The 24828-nt window shown below is 41.6% G+C and overlaps 1 protein-coding gene across 1 annotated transcript; it reads right to left on the reverse strand.

Annotated features, from left to right (window-relative positions):
* Window positions 1-665: 665 nt before the first annotated feature.
* btaf1 (BTAF1 RNA polymerase II, B-TFIID transcription factor-associated) lies at window positions 666-24828 on the reverse strand. The gene is made up of 38 exons (XM_042501939.1): window positions 24429-24828; window positions 23207-23330; window positions 22746-22860; window positions 21404-21547; window positions 20387-20586; window positions 19335-19468; window positions 18894-19023; window positions 18696-18764; window positions 18463-18552; window positions 18284-18379; window positions 16796-16972; window positions 16449-16589; window positions 15653-15777; window positions 14459-14579; window positions 14172-14276; window positions 13860-14009; window positions 12594-12736; window positions 12279-12453; window positions 11952-12155; window positions 11337-11757; window positions 10927-11111; window positions 10670-10826; window positions 10168-10277; window positions 9483-9684; window positions 9132-9280; window positions 8845-8997; window positions 8216-8337; window positions 6944-7111; window positions 6697-6774; window positions 6464-6593; window positions 6241-6382; window positions 5826-5956; window positions 5370-5492; window positions 4831-4983; window positions 4281-4492; window positions 4033-4192; window positions 3540-3710; window positions 666-1888 (listed from the first exon to the last, which is right to left on the reverse strand). Exons 1-38 carry the CDS (start codon window positions 24440-24442, stop codon window positions 1739-1741), a joined length of 5574 nt encoding a protein of 1857 aa, XP_042357873.1. The 5' UTR covers window positions 24443-24828; the 3' UTR covers window positions 666-1738.

Below are 24828 nucleotides of genomic sequence, written 5' to 3' on the forward strand. Positions count from 1 at the left end.
TTCACAAATTCAGATAGAAATCGTAAGTGTCAAATGTTAAAAAAAAAAAAAAAAAAAAACCCAACTAGATTTATGTTGCTAAAATTCAGATCTAAAAAATAATTCCAGTTAAACATTTGCTTGAATTGGATAATAAAAAAAATCAGATGCCAAAATTTAAGATGAAAATGTTATAACTTTAGCATTAGGACTACAGAGGATAATCAAAGCAGAGGTCGGACGAGGTCAGTTAAGTGACCCTACAGTCCACAGTTTCCTATTTCCTAATTATTTTATTATTTATTTTCTAGTCTATTTTAAGTTATTTTAGCTTTGCTTCTATAAAATTTCAGATTTGCCAAGCATTTTCACGGACTTGTTGTCCACGTTGGCTTTAAAGTTGAGACTGAGAGTTTATCCTTAATTGGAAACATAAGTCCATTTGATAGCTTTAACTGATCAAGAATGAAGTCAGAATCTTAACTTCAACGCTCCTCAGTGTTAAGCAGAATTCAAAACTCTATTTTTTAAAAAAAAGTTTCTCCTTGGGGGGGGGGGGTCATGGCTATGATAAAGCAGTGACCATATTTTAGGTTCATTTATGTCTTATCAATATCATTCTTCATGGATGTACAACACCATCTACTGGACATCAGCGTTCACATGCAAAGAAAACAGTTACTGTATGTAGTTCAAAGGTCTGTAGAATTTATTACAATTCCACAATCATAAACAAAAAGCAGCAATTACAGAAATATGTACAAGTCTATTATTTTTTTTTTTAAAATACTGGTGACAAGTTTCAGGAAGTTTGAGCTTGGCCCCGTGTTCGCTCTGTAATGCTGCTTCGAGTGCAGTGCTTTCACAGCTCATTGTTACACCATATTTGGAGGAGCTGGACACAACACGGATCATCTCTGCCATCAGAGCCTCCTGACGGGACACGGGTCATGTTAATAGACTCCTGGGGCGAGAGAAAAGTAGCGCCACCTTGAGGATGGGAGTCATCTTGTCATAGCACAAACAGCTGGTGAACTCAGCAGTCACCAGTGTGCTATAAAAAGCCAGTGCGCTGTGATGACGTCCTGCGGTTTCTCCAGCGAGCCCGTCACTCTCGCCCCGTTTCCCTTTGTCCTACAAAAACATGTTTGTATCCATCAGTCAGAAGGGTGTTGACTGTGTATCGCAGTGCTTTTAAGACCTTGTGATAGGGTGGGTGGCAGTGGGGCAGATAGGGGGGAGAACTGGGTGTCTGAAGCAGTTAACACTGTATACTCTGCATCGTGGGAGGAGGGCGGCAGGTTGTAAAAGTAGCACCTGGTGCTGTCACTATAAAACATAATTATGACACACTATGCTTGAGAGACTGCAGCTACATCACTGTGCACAGCAGTGACGCTGCTGTTCACTAATGTAGATGATGTAAACTAACACTGGAGGTGTTTGCTGGAAGATGGTACATCGTCATACCATTATATTCTCAACAAGGAATGAAGGGGTGTCTGACATAAAACATCGATGGATGTTTTACCACTGTAGCAGCATAGCTAAGCACTAAAATATCATTACAGTTCTTGTTTTGGCTGTGTTTTAGTTATTGCTTTCTGACTGTAACTGTTAGCCATCAGTGACTCCTTTTGGTGATCTTGTTTAAGGTGTGGGCTTGGGAGTGGGGCAGATAGCAGCAGCAGTCGGGGGCTCCTCGGCTCTGACCAGGTCCTGCTGGGCCGGCAGCTGGAGGCTGCATGGGCTCACAGTGCTACTGCAGGGAGTGCATGAAGCTGTCCAGGTTGTACTCTGTGTCGTACTGCTGCTGGTCCCATAACTCGCCCAGGCCGTCCAGCACCGACTTCATTGAGGCCTTCCCTGAGGTTGATGGCGACTGCTCGCCCTTCTCGCTCTTCTCACCCTGAAACACATTTGTAGAGTTCAGCCACACGTGATTTCAGTTCTACAGGTATAGCAGCACATTATGCATGAGGTAACACAGGATGCGAGCTAACAGAAAAAACAAAACAACATCTAAGCAGATCACTTTTATCCAAGATAAAACCTGTACCAGAGTGGAGTTCATGCTCTGGGTTTGTACTCCCGACGCCTCTCAGCTCCTGACAAATGTCGTTACGAGATGGTTGAAACACCAGCTTCGCTCATTAAACATGTTCTTAACTGTGTGAATTAGCACCTCTGCTCTATTGCTCTGAATTCTAATGATATATCCCTTAAAAAGTGTTATAATTTCCTCTGACATCAGCTGGGGCCAGCGAAGCAGGGCACCTCTGCTATAATAAGCTGCAGATATTAAGATGTGATCTGAATCTGAATACTGCCATCTGATCCTCAGGCTTTGCATTCACACCTAATATTATTAAGCACTCTTTTCATCTTGTTTAAGGCCTCATTACGGTTGGATATCAATATGACGATTAGTGAGGCTGGGCTGGCAGTCTTATTCCCTGTTAAGGAAAACAATGCAATGACATCCATCATTTCCAAATTGCTTTTTTGGCAAGTGTAGACATGCAAGCTACTGCTGATGCTTATAGCTTTTCCCAGGCTTGTTTAAGCTAGCAGGACGTAGCAGTTAGTTGACCATTTTACTTTCTGGGTGGATTTGTTTTTTTATTACTTTCAGGTATTGGGAATAACATTTATATCTGACAGAGATCCCATCACAGTGTCAGAAATCTGCAGATGTGGTGTGGATCAATCCAATCACACTGAGGTCACAATGCATTCTGTATGCATTTACACCATGCATTAATAAGAGATTTACGTTTTTATAGATACTATATTTGAATCCCTTTGAATGGGCTCCCCTCCCTAATATCTACCAGGCACATGATTGCCAAAAGACGAAAAAGCAGGGGAAATAGCCGTCTTACCAGGGTTTGCAGGCCCAGTGAGTGGACTGCCCACCGTTTAAAGAATGATTAGTTCTGCATCAAGTAGCGTTAAAGCTAGCGTCTAGCTAACCAGGGTTCATCCCACTTTATGGCGCTGACTGGCAACCGTTTACCAACTGTGCCAGCAACGCATAACCCTCAGCTACACTTTACACACCTCACAAAATAAAACCCCTCCTTACCTCCCCCCTCCCGCCCAGAACTGTCCCTACCACCTCCAGCCCGTCACAGCGAGAATGTTGTTGTGAGCGTCTCAGAGCAAGCGTTGGTTGTGTCTGGTTTTGTAAAGCGTAACCACACTTGCAACCGCTTCCTGCTCGCAATTGCCCCGACATACTTGGACTTGAACAAGTTGTGCAGGTGACATATTCTCACTCTGAGTTACTCTCTCACTCAAATGCGGTTCAGAAATTTGCCACAGATCGACTTCATGTGAATCTGAGCTCAGAATTTTCAACGTAATTTGGTCAGCACCATTACAAATACAGAGTTTGGTACCCTTTCCCTACCAGCCACGGTGTCCACGAGGTCTACATGATTGACATCATGACAAATAAGCACCTAAATTAAGCCCACTGACATTTTAAAAATATCATTTATTTTACCATGTGGGGGATTCTCTGTGTCTCTATAACAAACACCTGGAGGTCTCACCTTGTCCAGACTGAAGAGGTTGAGGAGCTGGTCGGTGCCCATGCTCTGCAGGCTGGCGTTGTCTTGGCTGATGACAGTGTTGGCGATGCTCATCTTAAATTTCTGCAGACCCATGATCTTCTCTTCCAGTGTGCCTCGTGTAATCAGCCTGTACACGTTCACGACCCGTTTCTGCACACACAATGATCAACGTTAACTAAATGTATTCGATGTGCAGGATGGTGCCTCGCTGCCAATTTAATTTCACTCGGGTCATTTTGCATCACTGGTTTCACACAAGAGCAGCGGTGTCACACAATCCAAGGCTGTTCAAAGGCAATATTTAATAATTCAACAAGGAAACTAATGAACAAGCGACATCCTACTTTGGGAGACAAAGTATCTTGGATTCAGTATCATCCTAATGCAGCTGGAATTGATCAAAGTAGATGATCTAAATGTTATTGGAATATGGAAAACACAGGTCCACTGCACAGAATATGTCACTGTGTACCTGTCCTATCCTATGGGCACGATCCATAGCCTGCAGGTCCCTCATCGGGTTCCAGTCATGTTCCACAAACACCACGGTGTCTGCACCCGTCAGGTTCAGACCAAGACCCCCAACATGGGTGGTCAGCAGCAGCACATCGATGGATGGGTCATTGTTAAACCTGTAATCCAGGAAAAAAGGTCATATTTACACTAAGAGGCAGCACTAGATGGAGTTCTGAACCAAAGAAACTGCATTAATCTACCGACCTGGAAACAATGGAGTGGCGCAGGCCGGCCTGCACGCTGCCATCCAGCCTCAGGTAGGTGACAGATGGCAGTTTTGGTTTCAGCAGGTCATGCTCCACGATATCGAGCATACTCTTGAGCTGACAGAAAATGAGCACACGATGCTGCGCCACCACTGCCTCAGTGCCCCCCTCTGATCCTGCACCGCCTCCTAAACCGCAGTCCAACAGCAGCTGGAGAACAGAAAACACAGAGTCACAGTGTGAGACAGTGGAGAGGTTTATAGTACAGTTCAATTCTGCGAAAAGGCTCAAAATAATATTGATGCCATGGCTAAACAACCGGATTGGTCATGAATGTGATTTTATGGGTCACATCCAAAAACCACTTGCTATATCAATTCTTTCACCAGGAAATGTGTGTAATCCTTGTAATTTTGGTTTTATCTCCACTTTCATGGAAGTTTTATGAAAACTTAGGAACAAACTCACATTATTCTGGATTATATAAAGCAGATTAAACAAATCGGGCCACACAAGCGGAGGTGATTTGGTGCAGTTGAGGACATTACCTGTTTGAGAGCAGAGAGTTTGGGCGCATGCTGGATGTCCCGCAGACTTGAGTTTTGACCTGCAAGCTGCTCAGTGATGCGTTTGTACTCTGGATGCTGCGGAGTCAACACCAAACTCGGGTGGTTGCACAACTTCCTCAGGTACTGCAGCGCCTGAAGAATGTAGGAATGGAGGTTAATATTACTGAATAAATATTACTGCATGGTCATAATGAGATGCATCTGCAAAAGATAAAAGCATTCAATAAGTATTAACAGTTTATACTTTGATTTCAAAGCACTACACAAAAAACTAAAAAGCATTCTGTGCAAAGTTCACCACACATCATGCAGTACACTGACGGACAGGTTGTGGTAATGTAACAATATATGAAACACACACGCACACACACGCACACACCGCATTTTGGTAAAGTGTAAAGTGTAAAGTGTAAAGTGTAAAGTGTAAACAAAACTTATCCACACTGCACCTGTTGTTCCAGAGAAGGTTTACATTGGCTGCTAGCACAAGATAAATGACCACTAAAAAAAATCTGTACCTGGAAGACATGGCCTGTGGCCTTCAGTTTTGGCTTCTCCTCGTCATCTGTGGAGGTATTCGAGATGCTGTCCTCAACACTGGCCTTGGCTCGAGACTTTGCAAAGTCTTCATATAACTGAACCTGCAGGTAGTAAGAAAACATACCACGATGTTACACCAAGGCTGAGCCATTATCCAGTTGGAGTTCCTGTGGAAACCAGTCATATTGCTAACCAATTGCGATGCATTAAACTTATATTGAAGGCCTTTACCTGGCTAATATTACTAGTTTCTTTTAGTCAACAGAAAAAGACTGTAGACCAACTATTATATCCTAGATCACTATAATATACCAATGACAAAACACATGCAAAGCTGAGGCACTAACAGTGTCTTTTCAATGTAATTAGTGACAGAGTGATGCCTGTGGGTGCAGGGATAGTCTGATAGACAGTTATTTAGGGACAACAAGTACCTGTAGAGGACTCAGGTTGCAGTAATAGTCCTGAATTATTTTCGGAGGAAGGTCCTGCAAGACATCCTCCTTCATCCTCCTCAGAAGGAACGGTAGCACCTGTCGATGAAGGGCCTCCATCGCCAGGACACCTGAGAGGGTGAGCCCATATTAACCACAGTCAGTGTCATAGTCCAAAAACACCTTCAAAGCTATAGCAACACTAAAAAAAAAACTTCATCTTGTTTGCTGAAAGTATGACTTTATTCTGACAATAGCACATGAGACAGATAATCTGTCCGGCTGCTTATGGCATTTGCAAGAACCCACCACGCCTGAACAAAAACAACCCAGCAGAGCCGTGAGAAGTCTCTGACACATACCAAGCACAATATTTTAAAAATGACAAGTTCGGACCATTCAAATATTTACATACCTGCCTCCTGTTCCCGCGAGGAACTTTTGGCATCACGGCTGGCCAAGATTGGTTTACCATAACGAGCAGCAAACTGGCGCTCTGTTCCAAGGAAGCCCGGCATGAGGAAGTCAAACAGTGACCAGAGCTCCAGGACATTGTTCTGCAAAAAGACATAATAGAAAATGATTCATGCTCCGGCTGGTAAACAAAGGAAAAAGGCCAAATCTATTTGATGACTCACCTGAATGGGCGTTCCAGACAAGATGAGTCGAAAGTTGGCAGCCAACTGCTTAATGGCTTTAGAAAGTTTTGTTTTTCCATTCTTGATGACATGACCCTCATCAAGGATACAGTAGTTAAATTTTATATTTCTAAAAAAAAAAAAAAAAAAAAAAAGAAGAAAAATGCACGTTAAAACCTGAGCATGCACCTCCAAAACACAAAGACTTATATTATAATTTAAAAGATACGAACCTAAAAAAGTCGATGTCATTCCGTACAACATCATAAGAGGCTACTATTAGATTGTGTTTTTTCACTTGGTGCTGCAACCTGGAAAAGTAAATGAAAAGGTTTGTTGTTAGAGGGTGTAAATGAGGCATACTTGTTCAACATTCTTTGTTTATTATCAGCATCTCATATTCAATTCAAACTAACATCAAAAATGCTTAGTTCTCCTGAACAGGTTTATTCAACTTATTTTTGCCGCACTAAGCTTTACCGCATTCGTTCTGTTGGAGGCCCAGTGTAGTGCAGGGGGTTGAGGTACTCTTTGGTGCAGAATTTGCCCACTTCGTCCACCCAGTGGCCCGTCAGTGTGGGAGGACACACCACCAGAGAGGGCAGGGGGCTGCTGTCTGCGGCCTTAGTCTTGGCATATTCCTGTACCCTGAATAGACATCAAATATACAGAAGGCTGAGTCATGTTTACGGCCACATCAAACACACAGAAGGCTGAGTCATGTTTACTGACACATCAAACATACAGGAGAAGAGAGTGTTTTAAAGAACAAGAGTTCAAACAAGCGCATCAAAACAGGGACTAATAACTGAGCACTGGTGATATTCAAACTGTCAAACCCTACTTTGTCTTTGTTGGCAGCAAAGCATGCTGCAATTTTTTTGTGGTCATGAATAGCATATTATACAAAACCTTTTCATATTCACAATGTTTTACATAATTAGTTTTACATTTTGTAGGACATTCCCTACTATTTTTAATCGGGCCAAAATAACCTAACTTTACTTTCCATTTAGGGTTTCTCTTTAATGAGGCATTTCATGCCATCTCATTATTCCTTTTTTTGTTTAGAAAACTGTTATGTTAAATCTTAAAATGATGTACAAAATCTGTTTTGTTGGAGAATTGCTATTTTGAGGCAGCAGAAAGAAATCTCCATTGACCAATTGACCAAAATCAAAAAACTGGTCTAAAGTCAGAATGGTGCAGTATTTTATTACACATACACTCTCTTTGTTATACACGCACACACACACAGATAATTCACCTAACAAGCAAAGTGGGGTTGGGCATGCCTTAATGCATTTGTGTCATGCACTTTAAACGATGCACTAAAGATTGTATTAATAGGGCCCCATGGAGTCTTTCTGCATTGCCAATTGTTAACATTAACTTAAGAAAAAGAAGAAAGAGAGAGCCTTAATTATATTTTACTATAGTGATGTTGTTCAATCCTTTGCCATTTTGTAGTAACAGAGCTAATAGTAGTAAAAAAATAATATAATGACTACATACACCTGCATAACCAACTGCTTAGAAGGATTACATATTTGGACTCATGTTTTAACTATTCAATTATAAATGTTTTTACAAGTCTTGAAGCTGTGAAGTTACTACAGAGGGAACAATCATATTAGTGATGTTGAAAGGGGCAGTATAATGTGTTAAGTGACAGATGAGGTGAGTCAGTGTGTTGACACTGTTGAGCTGAAAGTCAAACAACAGTAACAGTAATAGTGCTGTTTGGACTACCTGAGGTAGTGATCTCCTGCCAGAATGCAGATTGACTGCAGCGTCTTGCCGAGGCCCATGTCGTCACACAGGATCCCGTGCAGCTTGTATTTGTTCAGGAAGGACAGCCAGTTCACTCCATCCTACAGGATGACACAAAAACCCACAATTAAATCCTGTTTGCTGTTACTACAGAGGGTCATTGTCTCCAGTCAGTTGTGGTTCAGGACATGGCAGCAGTGTGTTGACAAATAGAAGTAGCAATGGAAGTAACATTTAAACTGGCTTTCTGCACTGTTCCATTAAACAGATGGATGGCTGGTCTCAGTGGAGCTGCCAGTAGCAAAAATTTCTAGAAAGAGCCAGCTCACACATCCCATCTCTTTTCGACCGCTTTAAATTTACGCTGTCAAGAAAACCATGTGTTGTCAGGGTCTCTTATATATTGCCAGCCCGCAGCATTTCAGGCAAAACCTCATCCCTGAAACTGGCAGAAAAATGATCAGACTCAAGGTGAAGAGGCAGCTCAGGCACAAAACACTGGAGTGTTTCAGGAGTTTGTTTATAGGTGTAAAAACACAGGCAAGGCATCATTTATCTGCTGTAAAAGGAGGCAGAGATGCAGTGGACCCTGAAAACTGACAACACACCTGCTGGTACTTCCTGAGCTCAGCCTTAATGGGCACAGGGATCTTGTAGTTTTCCAATTTTCTTCCATCCAGTAGTTGCTCCAAGAAGTGGCGTTCTCTGGCCTTCTGGCGTATTAAATCAGCGGACATGGCTGGAGGGTCAGGTATACCTGCCTGGTGGACAAAAGTAAAATTACTGGATGGTGACACTGTGCTATTAGTGTGAGTGAGTGATTTACTAACTTTGCAGAGACTCTTAACATTGCATAAAAACTGAATTTTTTCACTGTCTGTTTGCATGCTCCTACCTCAAGGGGCAACAAGCGAATGAGTGTAGCAAAGCACTGAGTGGCCATGAAACGAATGCTATCACTAGGGTCACTCATTCGGCCCAGCACTGGTACTACGAGCAGCACGATGTACGGAACAATGTCCACATCAAGCTGCTCCATCACACCTGGACAGATGTTAGTCAAGGACAGAACGGGAGAGAAATTACACAGCAACAACTACAAGGTCAATGCTTTAAACCTAAACAATGTAAACACTGTTTTTTCCCTTACAATTACTAAGGTTACCAGTCATTTTGCGATATCATAGAATTTATATAGTCCTAGCTAAGAAAACAATAAAAATTTGAGTCACTGTGTGAAGGATACAGGCTAAAGCCTCGATGGCACCTTCCTGTTTGGTGCAGTCATCAATGGCAGCTAACCAGGGGAGTACAAACTCAAGGAAACTGTTCATGGTCTCCAGCATGGCTATCTTACTGAGCACGCCAACACAGCGGGATGCCATGTGACGCACCGCCGTGTACGGGTGCTGCAGGCAGGTGAACAGATGGGGTAAGTGCTCCAGTAGCTAGAGGGGGAAACAAAGAGACATATTCAATAATTTAATAATAATAATAATTAATAATAATAATAATAATAATAATTTCCTTTAGGAACTTCTGATTAGTAGAGTTGTTTTAACACCAATACCAGTATCTATTGGGTAACGGTGAGTACTAGAGTGTATGCATCGATTAGACACCACTTAGTTCATCAATAAACTTCACAGTAGTTTCATTGTGAGATAAAACAATAGTTTTCCTGAAAATCAGAGCAGCGAAGAAGAAATGGTTTCTACTAAACAGTGTATAGTTAGCTGTTAGCAAAATGTCAGCAATTTGGATCATCTCGACTGAATACTGTTGCATTACTTTAAAAACAATATTTTGTGTCAGACCCTTTAATGATCCTAGGGAGCAATTCAACATATATACACCTGTTAAATCTTTGAGTGATCAGAGTTAGATAAGACTTCAAGTGCTATAAAATCATAGAAGATCATCAGTCTTACCAAAGGTTTGAGCTCAGCAGCCATGGCCCCTGCCATGACTTCCAGCACTTGTAGAGAGTTGACCAGTTCCTGAGCTGCAGCATCTCCCCTCTCCAGCTGGATCTGCCTATCTGGATCACACAAGAGACACAAAGTGATTCACAGCACTGACTACATACATCCTGCACTTTCTGAAATGTGGAGCCCTGGATGATAATGAATGGGTATCTCAGTGAAATAAACTTAGAACTGAGATTCTTATAACTGATCATAAATACTTGAGACTTTGATTCAAATTAGAAGCAAAAAACAGGGTTGAGTGCCATGAATCATATTGAGAAATCTGATTCAAGTTTTGAATCTAAAATACTAGTTACCTAGTTCCCCAATTGAGGTAAAAGTCTAACAATGTACTACAACAGTGCAGACAGACATTTTTGTCTCAACAGCAACCACTAAATTAACAAATGGCTGTTACCAGTGTCAATCCAAAATTAGAGTCTTATCAACCCAGTCAACATACCAATGCACTGATTTTCAGTCACCACTGTTCTCAGAGGTCCCACCGTGTTCTCCCACAGGTATGGCAAAGACTTGGTGAAGTCTGCACCAAAATGCCTAGCAATAGTTGTTAGGGAGAACTCTGCCCCTCGTCTCTGAATCAGGAACGGCTTCTTGCTCTAAAAAGGAACAAACAATATGAAAAAAAAAACTTCAACCACAACCTGTTGTTGATGTAAGCTAAACGTAAAGTCATTGTCCTTCAGCAGCGTTCTGTACCTCGTCATTATCAGTGCTGATGGTGCTGCCGGGAGGAAGCTCTGTGGTGGGGGTCTTTGGGGCTTTAGGGGCTGGCCCCCTCTTGCTGGTGATGGCAAACGCTGCCCTTTGGTGGCGATACAAGGTGATGATGCCTCTGGTTTTGTTGACCATGTGATGCATGCAATCTTTCTCCAACCCACTGCCTAATGGCATGAAAACACAAAGAGAGAAGTATGATCAGTATCAAGCACTTCCAGCTGATAAGAGAAGTGGAGGGCTTACACTTATACTTTTAATTTTATAAATAAACTAAAAACTGTTGCGTATTTTTAAGCCTGTGGAATTATTAAAATATCATTGAAAACCCAGTTTTGAAGTCCATCTAGTTGATAACACATTGAGTAAAACAAGCCTTCGACAAGCCGTACCTTTAGCATTTTCCTGCGTGGGGGGTACGGGGCAGGCAGCTGAGGGTGTGACCGCAGAGTCGACGCAGGCTGAGGCACAGAGGTTTTTAATGATCTTGGGGTTGGGGCACGGCAAGCGGCCAGCACACTGTTGCAGGAGCTTTGCTATAAAAGATGCAGCATATCCCTGGATCAGGGCGTTCTCCTCCCGCTTGATGGTTTCCATCAGAGGCCTGACCAGCGGGTTGAGCTTTTCGGGAAGCACCTGCAGGTTAATCACTGCACAGGCTGTGAACATGTGGACGCGCAGGTGCAGCTGCTGCCATTCTGTGCTGGTCTCCGCCACTGTTGCTTGAGCCTGCTGTCGTTTACTGTCAAGTGCGTGCCACTGATTGGACTTCATGTTCAGACCCGCTGTTGACTCTGTAAAGATGGTGGTTACCTAGGGAACAAGTGGTGGGAGAATGGGAGTAATCTGTTAGAGAGCAACATCCACTGACCTCTGAAGCCAAGAATCAGCTGGGTACAAAACCATTACCCAAAGCTGTCAGTTCAGGAGATAAAGACCTGGACAGAACATCCATTACAGCTGGATGATGTGGACAAAACAAAACAAAAAAGGGAGGGTGAACCTACCAGGTCATTGGCTTGATCAATGGTGAAAACACTACAGTTGACGCGGTCTTGCAGGTCTATATGAGCATCAGCTAGCAGTGCAATGAGCTGCTTGCACTCGTTCTGCATGCGTGTGAAGGGGATGGCGATCTCATCATAATACAAGTGCTCCGACAGAATGGCCAGAAGACGAGGCTGCACCATGCTCGACACCAGCTGACAATCCTGAAAGAAGTTGGAGGTGTAAATTAATGTATTCCGCCCTAAATGCCTGATTCTGTTTTGCATTTACGACATCCAAAAAAATTGTATTACACGATGAGCAATCATGGAATCTGAGCTCTTCACCTTCTGCAGTGCAGCCCACTCACAAAGCACCAGAGCCACAGCTATGCGCTGCAGGGCAGACTTAGAGTTGAGGTGGAAGAGCAGCAGATGGCCTAAAGACTCAGCTGGTCGGATCTCCTGAGATGCAGCATTGAGCTGAGGGTCACAGATACACCTACACAGAGCCCCAAGCAATCTGGATTTAAGAGACACAAAGAGAGCAGTGAAACACTTTTAAGTCTTTAAAAACAATTTATCCGGTAATTCAGAGAGAAAGTCACAAGTTCATCTCAAGATTCAGGACTAATAACTTCCAATGCAACAATCAAAACTTACCTGGCAGCCATGAGGCGAGAACGAACAACAACATAGTCCCTCGTCACTGGATCGTCTGTCACCGTCTCTGCACCCGCTATATACTCCTGGACCGTCTCCTTCACCTGATTGGTCCCTTGACGTGCCTTTGCACCAGCCTTATCCTGTTGCATTAACATTATTTTTAGTTATTAGCTCAAACAATAGCACTCCTAATATATGTCATGTGGAAAAAGAGAGGCAGCAGGAGAGCTTCTGGTGTCCCTCAAACTACCGCAGATCAGTTTACGCCTTCTTCTAAAATATTTTTTTTAATGGTGTACTTTTAAATGTTTTTAGCCCTATGATTTTAAGGCCTTTTATGTTTTTCAAACCAACCTGAGTGCCCAGACCTGGATCTTTTATACAACTATTTTTTTTGTTTGTTTTACGTTCCTCATATTTTCCTCATCACCTCCACATATTTTACATGTGGCTTTATAAATGTTGCTTGGAACGTACAAAGTAAGAAGCACCTTATTGCCATCACTTTATTAAAACTTTTTATCTCCTCTGCAGATCATGTTATTATGTGTAAGTTGATTTTGTGACTACAAATTTAAGTGGTTCTCATTTCTTCATTCTCCTTCAGTGTTCGGCTCCATTTCACTAAATAAACTGACGATCCAGTTACTTGTTTGGTTAAAGGCAGCTTCTCCAATATATTTTTATTTCCTCCCCCAGACTGTTCATGTTGCTGAAGCTCTAACTGACACACACACACACACACACACACACACACACACACACACAAGAACTGTTCTTCCATTACATTACGCTGTCTGCTAGTCTGTTGCTTAGCAACCTCAGCAAGCTTTATTGGTTTTGTCTTGTGTCTTGAAGACAATATGTATTAACTTGTTCATTTCAATCGCAGCAGCAAAAACGTCCTACAATCTTAAGCTATGTCAAACCGGAATTTTAAGTCTTTTTTTTTTAGTTATTTGAATTTTTTTCTTTGACATGAAATGTGTTGCATGGTATAAAACATCATCATCATCATCATCATCATGAAACTGAGCTTAGGAAGATTAATTTTCCTTCATCTTAAGATGTAAAATATTCTTCATTTCACTGTCTGAAATTGCTACCAACTAACTAGCAGCTATTGTCCTTTGATTGGAGCACCAGTTTGCATTTGAGGACACTACCATGACCAATCAGCATATACTAAATATGCAAAACATCAGCTAAGAATACAACAAAGCCAACAATTCTTATTTAGCTGTGAAGATAAAAGTGTGCAACCTTTGAGCGGGACTTCACTTCCAGCAGCATGTTCAGGTCGATGGGAATGTGTGAGGCCTGCATCATGAGACAGAGCCAGGCGCCCATCCACGGACAGCTGGCTGCTACCACGTACTGCTGAGGAGCCTGAGACAGCAGCTCCATCCACACCTGCCCAGTGACACACATTAACAAATTAAGGCAATAACCAAAAGGTCATCCATATAGAAGGAAAGAAAGATGAGATTTAATAGTGCACAAAGAATAAACAAATCTCATGATGGGAACTAGATAAAAATGTCTGTATTTTTAGGCATGAAACGAGTAACAAACCTTTTGAATGAGTTCAAGGATTTCCTCATTGCTCTCCAGTATGCAGGACTGGAAGATGTGCCGGAGCATATCTTGTAGGATCGGGTTAATCCACATTGCACAGCTCTGAAGGACAAAAAACATAAACACTCCATTATTGGGCACAACACATAACCAAGCATTCAACCTGAACTACAAAAACAAAACTTTGACGCAAACACTGGCTGTTATGAATCCAAACGTCGCAAAGACTGACAAGTGCTTTGCCAGATATCAATAAATATCCACCTGTTTTTCTTCAGCTTTACCTGGTCAGCTTTAGACAGCAGCGTGTAAAGGGTTTCCAGTGCTGCCCGTCTTACTGACGATATTGTGTGTCTCAAGAACGGCCAAACCCGAGGGACCAGGACTGTTAATGACTGCTGCATGCTAGAGTGGACAAGAAAATGTCGATATAAATACAGTCAAGAAAGATCATCATATTAGAGTACAAAAAACCCTTTAAAAAATTATGTCATGTTACAACTTTATTCCTGTCTAGATTTAAAAAGTGGGTGTGCCTGTCTGATTATGTGTTTTTAGAAAGTTTGCAGAAAGCAGTGGGCATGCATTGTGGAATTTTAGGTAAAAATGAGGCTCAGCCAACCTCTTAGCACAGTGCTGATACTGACCTAAACACACGACCACAGAACACAGACGAGACCGTTTGCCTACTTTCAGCTTAATGACAACATACAAGGTAAGTCACAATTGTGAACTTCTTGCAAGTGTTTGCTAAAGCAGGGTTGGAACATTAACTTTTTTTCCAGACTGTCACTGTGGCTGGTGGATTTAAATTCTACCAGCCCTTCAATAGATTAACACTGTTTTTTTGGCAGGGGAGTGACACAAATCAGGCAGCCAGTTGCATATTACACTAACATTTGGTAAAACTGTGAAGCCTCATGTGTAAAATTGCATTTCATGTGTAACACAAGCTAATGCCTTCTTCTGATCAGTAACCAAATCTGTACCCCAACAGCAGGCTTCATGCTGTAAAGTGATACACTTTCACAAAGTACTTTTTGAAGAGGGTGGCTTTGCACACCAATACGATCCTGTTATTAACAAAATAGCCTCTGAATTCCTATTTAAATCTGTAGACAAAAGCCTCTTATTCTTTTTTTTTTTTTTACCATTGGAGCATTAAATCATGCACTTCCCGTTTTACAAAAAAAAAAACTTGTATTTTAAACTCAAAGAATGAATGTCCCATTGTTTTGAGATGATTGTTAGAACCGCCTTCCATGCTTGTACTTGTCATTGTTTTTTCTTGCCTTTTGTACATATGCTGCAGCTTGGAGCCTGTTAAGTTTGACATTGTCTGTCCCATTTGATAATGGTTCTGGACAATCTGTAAATTACAACATAGTGTCTCTTTAGAGTCTGCCATAATTTAAAAAAACCCCACGCAATTATGATTCTGAGGTGGTATTTATTGTGTGAACTTCCATGACACTGACCTGCACTCGCGGACCTGAGGGTAGGTGAGCAGCGAGGACAGCAATGTCATGATGCTGTTGGTGGAAGCAGTGAGGTCGTCCAAGTCCAAAAGTGCATCCCAGAGTGTGTTCACGATGAAGGGTACCTGAGAGACACACGCAGAATTGCACCGCTATATTAGGACCTCCAAAATGAGGAAAATGCAAAAAGATAACTGCCTGCAGGAGAAAGACTTCCAACACAAAGTGAAACTTGATGAGGATTTATTGTAGGGCTGCCCCTTTAAAGTCCGACATTATTCCAGTCTCCGACTTTAAACGGGCAGCCCTACAATAAATCCAGTCGGAGACCCATCAGTTGACTGAGATTGCTTCAAGTCAAGCAGTCGTTTTATTTTTTGTTTTGCTAGTCAGTGTGCTTTGTGCTGATGTTTTGGTCTCCACATTTTGCTGCAAAGTGAGCGCTGTTGACTTTCACACTTCTCTTTGACTCAAGCAGCTAATACAGAGGAGATACTTGGCTCTTCTGCTTAGAAGCGGTGAGATTACAGTTCACAACGGGTTAATATGCTCCATCTCTGGCTTTTGTTTGCACATTTGCGACCTGTCGTTAGTGCCGTTAGCTTGTTTACTATATAAAATGAATGCTGCTGTCACACTGAATGTCCCACTGAGCCCATTCAAACTTCATATAGAAAACAAAAATCAGTCATCGAATGTTTGTGTTGAACTGCCAAATCCGATTCAGCTGACATAATTCTGAGTCTGGTACAGCGTTAATATATTTTTAAAAAGGCGCTTTTATGACATCTCAGACCTTATTGGGCAGTAGCTGTACCAAGCCTTCCACCACAGGGATGAGGGCCGCAGCTGCCACGGCCCTGACGTCATCATCTAGGTCCTGTAGGCCCACAGTGATGGCAGGGAGCACCCGGGGCAGTAACACAGAGATCAGGTCCTGACACAAGGAAAAGACACATGATATCATCATAGATGTATGGCTATGAGATCAGACAGAATGACCTTTACAGTGACATCTCCCACGAGGAAAACATGCTTAAAAAAAGCACGACCTATAAGTGTGACCATACTGAGCTCAAATTGAATTCATTCCTGCTATGCTTCTTTAACAGCTCATCATATAACACACAGAGCAGGTGGTACCTGTCGGACAGCCAGGGCGTACTTGATCCCGAGCAGGCCTCCATGACGGACTTCCCACTGGTCTTCTTGTAGCAGCTTGAGCAGGACATCTACTGTCATGGAAACACCCGTTTCGTTCATGTGGCGAAGGGCCACGCCGAGTGTCTGCGCACACGTCTCCCTGACAGGAGCCACCACCTGGCAAAGGGAGAGAAACAGTCATTATTTAAGTCGAGCGAGCTTTGTGCTAGCCTATATTACTAACCAGTGCAACCCTCAAGATCCTCAAGATCTGCACACAGTATTAAAAGCTAACAGTAATTTGTAACTGTGCACTGTTTGGATCTGAAAGACATATGGTATTTTAGGTTTAGGTATTTTAGTAGAATGGGTATTGAGAATGCCTGATGAAGACCTCTGTTAGGTCAAAACGTTGCATAATTAAAAATTACTTTCAATACAGTGTGCAGATCTTGGGTTTGATTTTTTGATTCAGCACCCGTAAAGGTTTTTTGGATGTGTGAGCCCTCCATCTTACTTGTTCATGTTTACTGGTGAGTGCCTCCTCTCTGGTTGAACGTAAGTCCCCCCCTTCACCATTTTTCTCTCTGTTTATGTCCCCTAAAATGTCTGAACTTGATTACACTGATTGTATCTGTGCAAAGTTTGTCACTGGAGAGGTGTTTTCACATTCCACTACTGGAGGGGGGTTATATCTGTGCACTTTCCTAAAATCTGACATTCAAATGTCTGGGCAAGCTAGGTTAGGCATGTGACTAACACGGAAGCCAACCGCTGTCTAATATGAGAAACGCGAAGGGGGAATTTACTTTGTCACAACTCTAACAAAGAAACCTGAAACCTCCAACGCAGAGAGCTGAGTTTCCATCTTTTAGGTTGTGTTGTTGTATAATATTAAACTGCTAGATGTCTGTTATTTTGACGTGCCTTAAATGTGACAAGTAGTAGAAGAAATGTTTCACAAGGAAATGTTACACAAACATTTTAAGCTGGGAGAGGTAAAAGTCCCTCTGTCTTATCTTTTTAAAATGCACTACTTCCTTTTTCTGCCAGCTTACTGCTGCTCTGCAGAGTTACCACAGTGATAAGGGGGAAAAAAACAAAACACTTCATCACAACATTATATTTGCAGTAGGTAGCTGTCATGCATCAAAGAGGGTTGGCACACAATTGTCATATTTAAGACAGACAATTGTGAACCGCTGTCTTATGCAAATATTAAGCAGACAACGTATGAAGATGCAAAATATGACTAAATAACAGAGCACAAGTTAAAAGGAGCTGCTGGGAGATGTATCTTGTGTAATTCCATCTGACATAAAAATAAATGATTGACAGATTGCATATTTCCTTAATAAATAATCACAAACACAGTAAATCGGGATGATTGGTTACACGTCCTCACCTTTACTACACTGCGTGTCTTATTTTGCACGTCTCAAAAATAAGTAGTAGACATTGTTGCACTGTCCAGCAAAAAAGACTTGCCTCATCAGACACAAAATCTCCAAAGCGGTCCAGAGCGAAGACGCAGAGCAGCCGGATGACCAGGTCCTCGATCCACTCCTGATGCTGCCGCAGCATCTACATCAAAATGTCAGACAGTTTGCGTCGTTTTTAATTCTCACAGAAATGTTAAAAAACCTGAAAATGAGGCTAAGACAAACCTGTTCTGCAGTGCTTCCCACCAGCTTCCCGCCCCCAGCACCATGGCACTTAAGGATTTCTCTGAGACCTGTGCCTGCACCATGACGAACCTGGAAAAACCATAAACATGACAATTTCACTGTTTTATTTTGCACAGTCATATAGAAAGGTGTTAGAATGGAGTTCACAGATTGTGCCTTTAACTCAGTTAAAATTAATTATCACATCATTTAAAAAATGTTTTGTTTTTTACCTCCCATGAGGGATTGAAGAGGTCATTGCAGAGCTCATCACAGAAGCTCTCCAGAGGCCACTCATGTATCTAAAGACACAGCAATGAGACATTTGCATCAGAAACAAATGTTAACTGATTTATTTTACACCATATATAGCAATTAAGTGGTTCAGAACTTGACATATTTGAATTATTGAATTGCTTTCAATTTCTCACCTCCTCTAAAAGATTGGAGTTATCTGGAACGTTGTCGATTAAGACTTTATGCTCTGTTGCCGGTTGGTCAATAACTACGTTGGTGGTTTTCCTTCGTTTCTCTTCAGGTTCACCCTCAAAACTGTCATTACTAATGAGAAAAGAGATCAAAGGGAATCATGTTATTATTACATTAAACTTTACATATATAAAAAGGTCCACATTTGTCAAGTAGAAATGGGTCAAATCCTTCAAAACTTGAAGTATGTTCGTGCTAAGAATTACACATTCTGTTGTACATGACAGGAAGACCCTTCAATATGTATACTCTTGTTTAGCAGCCAAGTAAATGATTTCTACTTGGGTTTTAAGAGATGAATAGAAAATGTTTGTATGATGATCAAAGTTTCCAGTCATTATAAAACAGGACATGTTGCAAGTACACAGAATGCATCATTTTACCTCTTTTCATTTGGATCCATGTCTCTGGATCTTTGTTTGGCCACTAGCTTGGCCATCCTCTTCGCCTTATTCTTCTGACGACTGCTCATGCCAGGCCGAAACTCTGCGTCGATCAGCTCGGCTGCTTGAATGGGCTGACAATAAAACAGTGGAGTTGATTTCTCATTTTAAGGCTTAACTGGACACATACATACAGTGCAATGTCAGAAGCTCCATAATGTTGAAAAGATTACTAAAGGAATCATTTAACAAAGTACGCCTGGCTCAGAGCATCACAAATCTCCATGTGGTGCAAACTGCTTTAAGTAAATCTAACTTCCTCCAAATCACAGCAATTCTTGTAGCCTAACTGCATTCTCCCTCCCTATTCATCCACAAGACATAATCATTATTTTACATTGTGCAGACCAGGCTAGCAGTGAATAAAGCCCGATCATGTCCATACTGCCTGTTAAACTGCAGCTGCTGATGCCATACAAGCTTTTATACACTTATTATTAATGGCATGTTTGACATCTTACATATGGATCAGAGTAAATTATAAACAGACACACCCTGTCTGCTTCTGACTTAAAATGCGAGCAGCACCTCACAGTAGATACGGCACACAGTACTACAAGATATAAAGAGCAGACAGCATGATCCAAGACAAAAACTGGATACACAAAAACCACCAAGGTTTGATTCAAGAGAGGCAAAGAAAAGGATGATTCACGAAATGTCTGTCAGGCTAAAGAGAAGACGACAGCTGAATCAGTATGAATTTAATAAAATTTGGCACTGCACAGCAACAGCCTCTGTCATTGTGAGCCAAGTTATAGTCCATCTTCTTTTGGCTATGTTAGGGAAGGCCATGATGTAGCGCCGCAGGTCAACATTCAACTGCTGACATAAGCCGTGACAACAAGTGCCAACTTTCTGACTATTTACTACCCAATTTTCAACTTTTCAGTCAATCAAAGGCTACAATTTGCGATAAGAACCTGAGTGAATCACAGCACACAAGAAGCATGCTCAAACATCTGCTGAATCAAAGCTAAAATTAGACTCACCACGTGGTTGCGGGAGCTGCATCCAGCTGTGGATTTGCTTCCATGCGCTCTAAGCCCACTGGATTGGCAGGTATAGTCTAGATCCTCATCGTTGAACAGCTCATCCGTGTCCATGCCAATAGCAGCACCCATGTCCAGACCCAGCTTCTTCTGAAGGAGCTTTCTCTGGCGGGCCAGACGTTCCTTAGGGTCCATCTCACCTGACAAGAAATGACAGGATTTTGGGGGAAACTTCAGACACACTGAGGAACGAGTACATTGTGAGGAATACTGAGTATGTGTAGAACAACAAAGTGTCATTCAGGAACTAAATGCAGGTAGCAAGCAAACATGATTAATGCCAAGGCCACAAATAAATACAGAACAGTATAATTTATAGATCTGAAAATCACCGAATACAAGCTAAATTTAGCGCGATTAAAAGTACAGGGGATCTCAAATGAGAAGTGAAATCAGATCACAGAGAGAAAAACAGAACTCAGAACTTCAAATGACCTTCAAAAGATGAGGATGTGTGGTTTTCTCTTAAAATTAAATTCAAATTCACTGCTTAATAGTTTAGTTTATTGTGACGCATTTGTATCAGAAACAACTTCTGATTAACTGATTTGATGTTGTCGTCCAGTCTCATTTTTCACAATAAGTGTGTGATTTAAGGGAAAGGGATTAAATTTAGTTCATGAAGACTGCTTAGAAAACAAAAGCCATAGCAGAATCCCTTTCTTCAAGTCAAAACCAACTGGTTGGAAAGTACAGACTCAAATTATCTCAAATGCTTCAACGTCAGACGCAATCAAAGACAAAACTATCCAGTCATCTGTGTCCCAAAAAGACCACACAATAACCAAAACCACCCTACTCTTGTATTTGTGGTTTAAATGAGTCATGCCTTTTCTTTCCATGGGTTACAATCTACATTAAGAATAAAGACAATGTAACAATTTATCTTTCTTGCTGTATGTGGGTGAGAGTGTAACGGTGTGGAGATAATTGTTATAAAAAAGATCTTCCACAAACCAGTTTTGTCATCCTGCAGCTCAAACTCAGCCCCGGCAGATCCCAGCAGAGAGGCCCCGTGTTTGAGCAGGCGGGAGATGTCAAAGTGGTAGAAACTCAACCGGTCACAGGAGGAGTCCTCTGGAGACAGGTCTTCACAAGACTCTACAATTAAAAAAAACATAAAAGAGTGTAATAACAGCACATTTATCCCCCTAACTATTTTATGCATCTGAGGTCAAGTCCGCACTAATGCCCTTCATCAACACATTAAAAAACTTTCTCTCTGATGCTCTCTTTATGTGAGAACTCCTTTAGATCAACACAGCAGCTGATCACGCGATATAGGTGCCGTTTTAAAACCCATATTTATAAAAATGTTTGGTGTCAGTTTGTGATGAAAGAATACTGGTTTATCAGTGTTGAAGCTCAAGAAATGCTGAGGTAAGGGTTGGTCAACATGTAGCATTTATGAGCCATGATGACGTCCCCATTTTAGAATCGCACAGTCAAGTGTAAACATGTCACATCTTAATTATGTGTTTGGCTACACTGAAATACAATCAGAGACAATAGGAGAGAACAAAGCTGGGTTTAACCTACTCAGTAGTAGTAGGAGTAACTGGGCTACTTCTTGCCAAAAGGTGCAACCTTTCATCATTAATTATCATGTGCAAATAATTTACACATAATGTGCACAATTTTACTGGGTTTTTTTTTTTTCAAACAGATGGGAAAGCACTAACAATTTCCCTGCTGTTTTAGTGATCTGAAATGTTAGTTTGGGATGTGTTTGATAAAAATGCAGTAGAATCTACATGTTATCAGCTATTGCTGAATCAAAATTGTGGCTGTATTTTTTTTTTTTTTTTTTTACATTTTTTGCCACTAAGTTACCTGTAACATCTGTTAACTGCCAGGTAAAAGTAGGACTGATGATGACTGCATCGCCTCAATACCACGGTCATGTGCTGCTTCTGCGAAAATCTTTTTTTTTCTGATGCAGCCTCACTCTGTAGTCTCGCTCAATGTCCTGCCCTCAGCATTATCTGATTGGTTACACATCACAAGTGACAACCTATCAACAATGAAGGCTGCCGTGCCAGAAATGGCAAAGACGAAAACGGGAGCTGCTCTGGTAAGCAAGCGACCCAGAACTGTGTGATGAACGTAGACAAAGGATATTACTGAAACTGTAATGAACAACAAATCATTGTTTTCCATCGTAGTAAGAAAAAATCCATATCCATATCGCCATAGGAAAAAGAGCACAGACACATAACAGACTGAGTATATGTGTTGCAACTAAACCCAAGGTAAACGTTAGCGCTCGGAGCCTTTTAATAACAATGCAAAAGCTCACCTTCTTTAGGTTTGGGTGCTGGATCCCATTCAGGAATATTCTTCACAATGGCTTCTACAGCTTGGCCTGCTGCTATTCGAGTGTCCCAATTGGGACTCCTTAGGTAGGTCAAGACCTGGTAATTGACAGAAAGTAGATTTGATTTACAACAAATGCAGCTTAAATGAAAACCATCTGACCTATGAAGAGAGGAAAAGAGAAGTAAAATACAATCTATGTCCTTGCTTTTTGCCTCTTTGTCAAGATGTTCGGATGGTTCAGATACAAGGTCAGAATAACATTAAAGAAAATCAATGCTATTATGGTGCTAATATGGCATAGCCAGCTCATTAAGCCTACAAACAAGAGTTACACATTATTGATATTCCACAAATTTGACTGCAGGAGCAGCAAATTATGCCTCAGTTGACATTATCCTGGGAAGGCTCATGAAATAATTTGGACAAAGCTATGAAACCAACCTTTGACAGAAGGTTATTGAGTTCATGGGGGTGGAGTTTGACCACTTCTCCAAGCTGCTGGGCTGCTGCTTTCCTGGTTACTGGTGTTGTCCCGGTGTCAAGCAGGATAAACAAGCGGTCAAGTCTAAAGACAGGTGACAATTGAAACAGAACCATTAAACAACAGAAACATTAAAGACCATGCACAATGCAAGCCACTAAGCAAAGAACATGCTGGTTCCTCTTCTCAAATTTTATTTTTAGTGCTGTCATGCACAAAGACTAAATTTTGGATAAACTGAGAAGGCCAGAATATATTGTCTGTATCTTTGTTTGGTTACATTAATACAGTTTTTTTCATTTTTTTTCATTAAATTAAAAAAAGTATAGCAAAAGCTCCAAAGACAACCCACTCATATTTATTTGTACAGATAAAACCATTAGTTATCATCAAGTAGTTTTGCACCAGCATAACCTGTCTATGAACCTGGTCTTTCACTGAGGACATTAGAGGACTATTAATAAAGTGAAGTGGATTAGAGATATACAGGGCGTGACCCCAGGTACCACTAATACTTAAGCTGAACTACAAATGAGCCTGCTTTGCTATGCAAAAGAAGACAGCTGACACCACGTGGAATTATCAACGAAACAATCACAACAACAATCACAAGGGATATTACTGGCCAAGTTAACAAAACAATATTAGCCAAAGATAAGCATTATCCAGCATGCTGAGATTTAAGATTGCCCAACTTTAGCATCGAGGACAGACTGCAAACACATACAACTTGACATGTTAGGGTGTTTAACTTTGCACGTTGTGACTAAGCATTAAGGTTACCACCAAAATTATAACTCAACACATGTAGTATATGGTGATATCTAGTGTTTGCAAACTGGCTTTCCGTACGCAACTTCACAATAACGTTAGTTAATCTGTATTAAAGAGCAAAGCATCAACAGAGGGCTTTATAACACTGGAACGTGCTATTAATTTTAACAGAAATTTCGCTCACGCAATCAACATGAGCACCAACTGAGTTATATGCCCACTGTGCAAACCAGTGCCACAAATAGTGACTAAGTTACACTCTAACGTTACACTGTGTTAGCTTGTTGGCTAACGTGAGTCGGCCGTCGCCATGCCATTCTTTGCCAAACTGAAAGCTAGCACACATTAGCAGGTTAGCCTGCTAATTGGCATGGAAAGCCAGGCGGATAAAGGGTAAGCCAGTCTTACCTTGATACAGCCATGGTCAATTATCTTACGGCTTCTCACGCCCCACATTCAACAGGCAGCCAGTAATTTGAGACGTTTTCCTTTCTGCTGTTATACGTTTCCAACGCGGTGGATAACAGTAGCTAGCTGAAGTCATTAGCTAGTTAGCAGCTAACGCTAGCTAGCCGAGGCCCAGGCTGTGCGCTTCTGACCAGCCCGACTGTGTCTACCGAGCCGAGAGTTCACCACCAATTCATGGCTTCAAAGTTATCCCTCTTGTCTCTTCGGTATCTTCTCCCACAAAATATCGCCGAGTACCGTACGCACATCAATCTATAGCTGAAGCTACCCTTCAGAACTCTTCGCGGATAAATATTTCAACCTAATAAGGTGTAAAGAGTTATTTTGTAGCACGCTGAGG

The sequence above is a fragment of the Plectropomus leopardus genome, chromosome 15 (assembly GCF_008729295.1).
Source record: "Plectropomus leopardus isolate mb chromosome 15, YSFRI_Pleo_2.0, whole genome shotgun sequence".
Lineage (NCBI taxonomy): Eukaryota > Metazoa > Chordata > Actinopteri > Perciformes > Serranidae > Plectropomus > Plectropomus leopardus.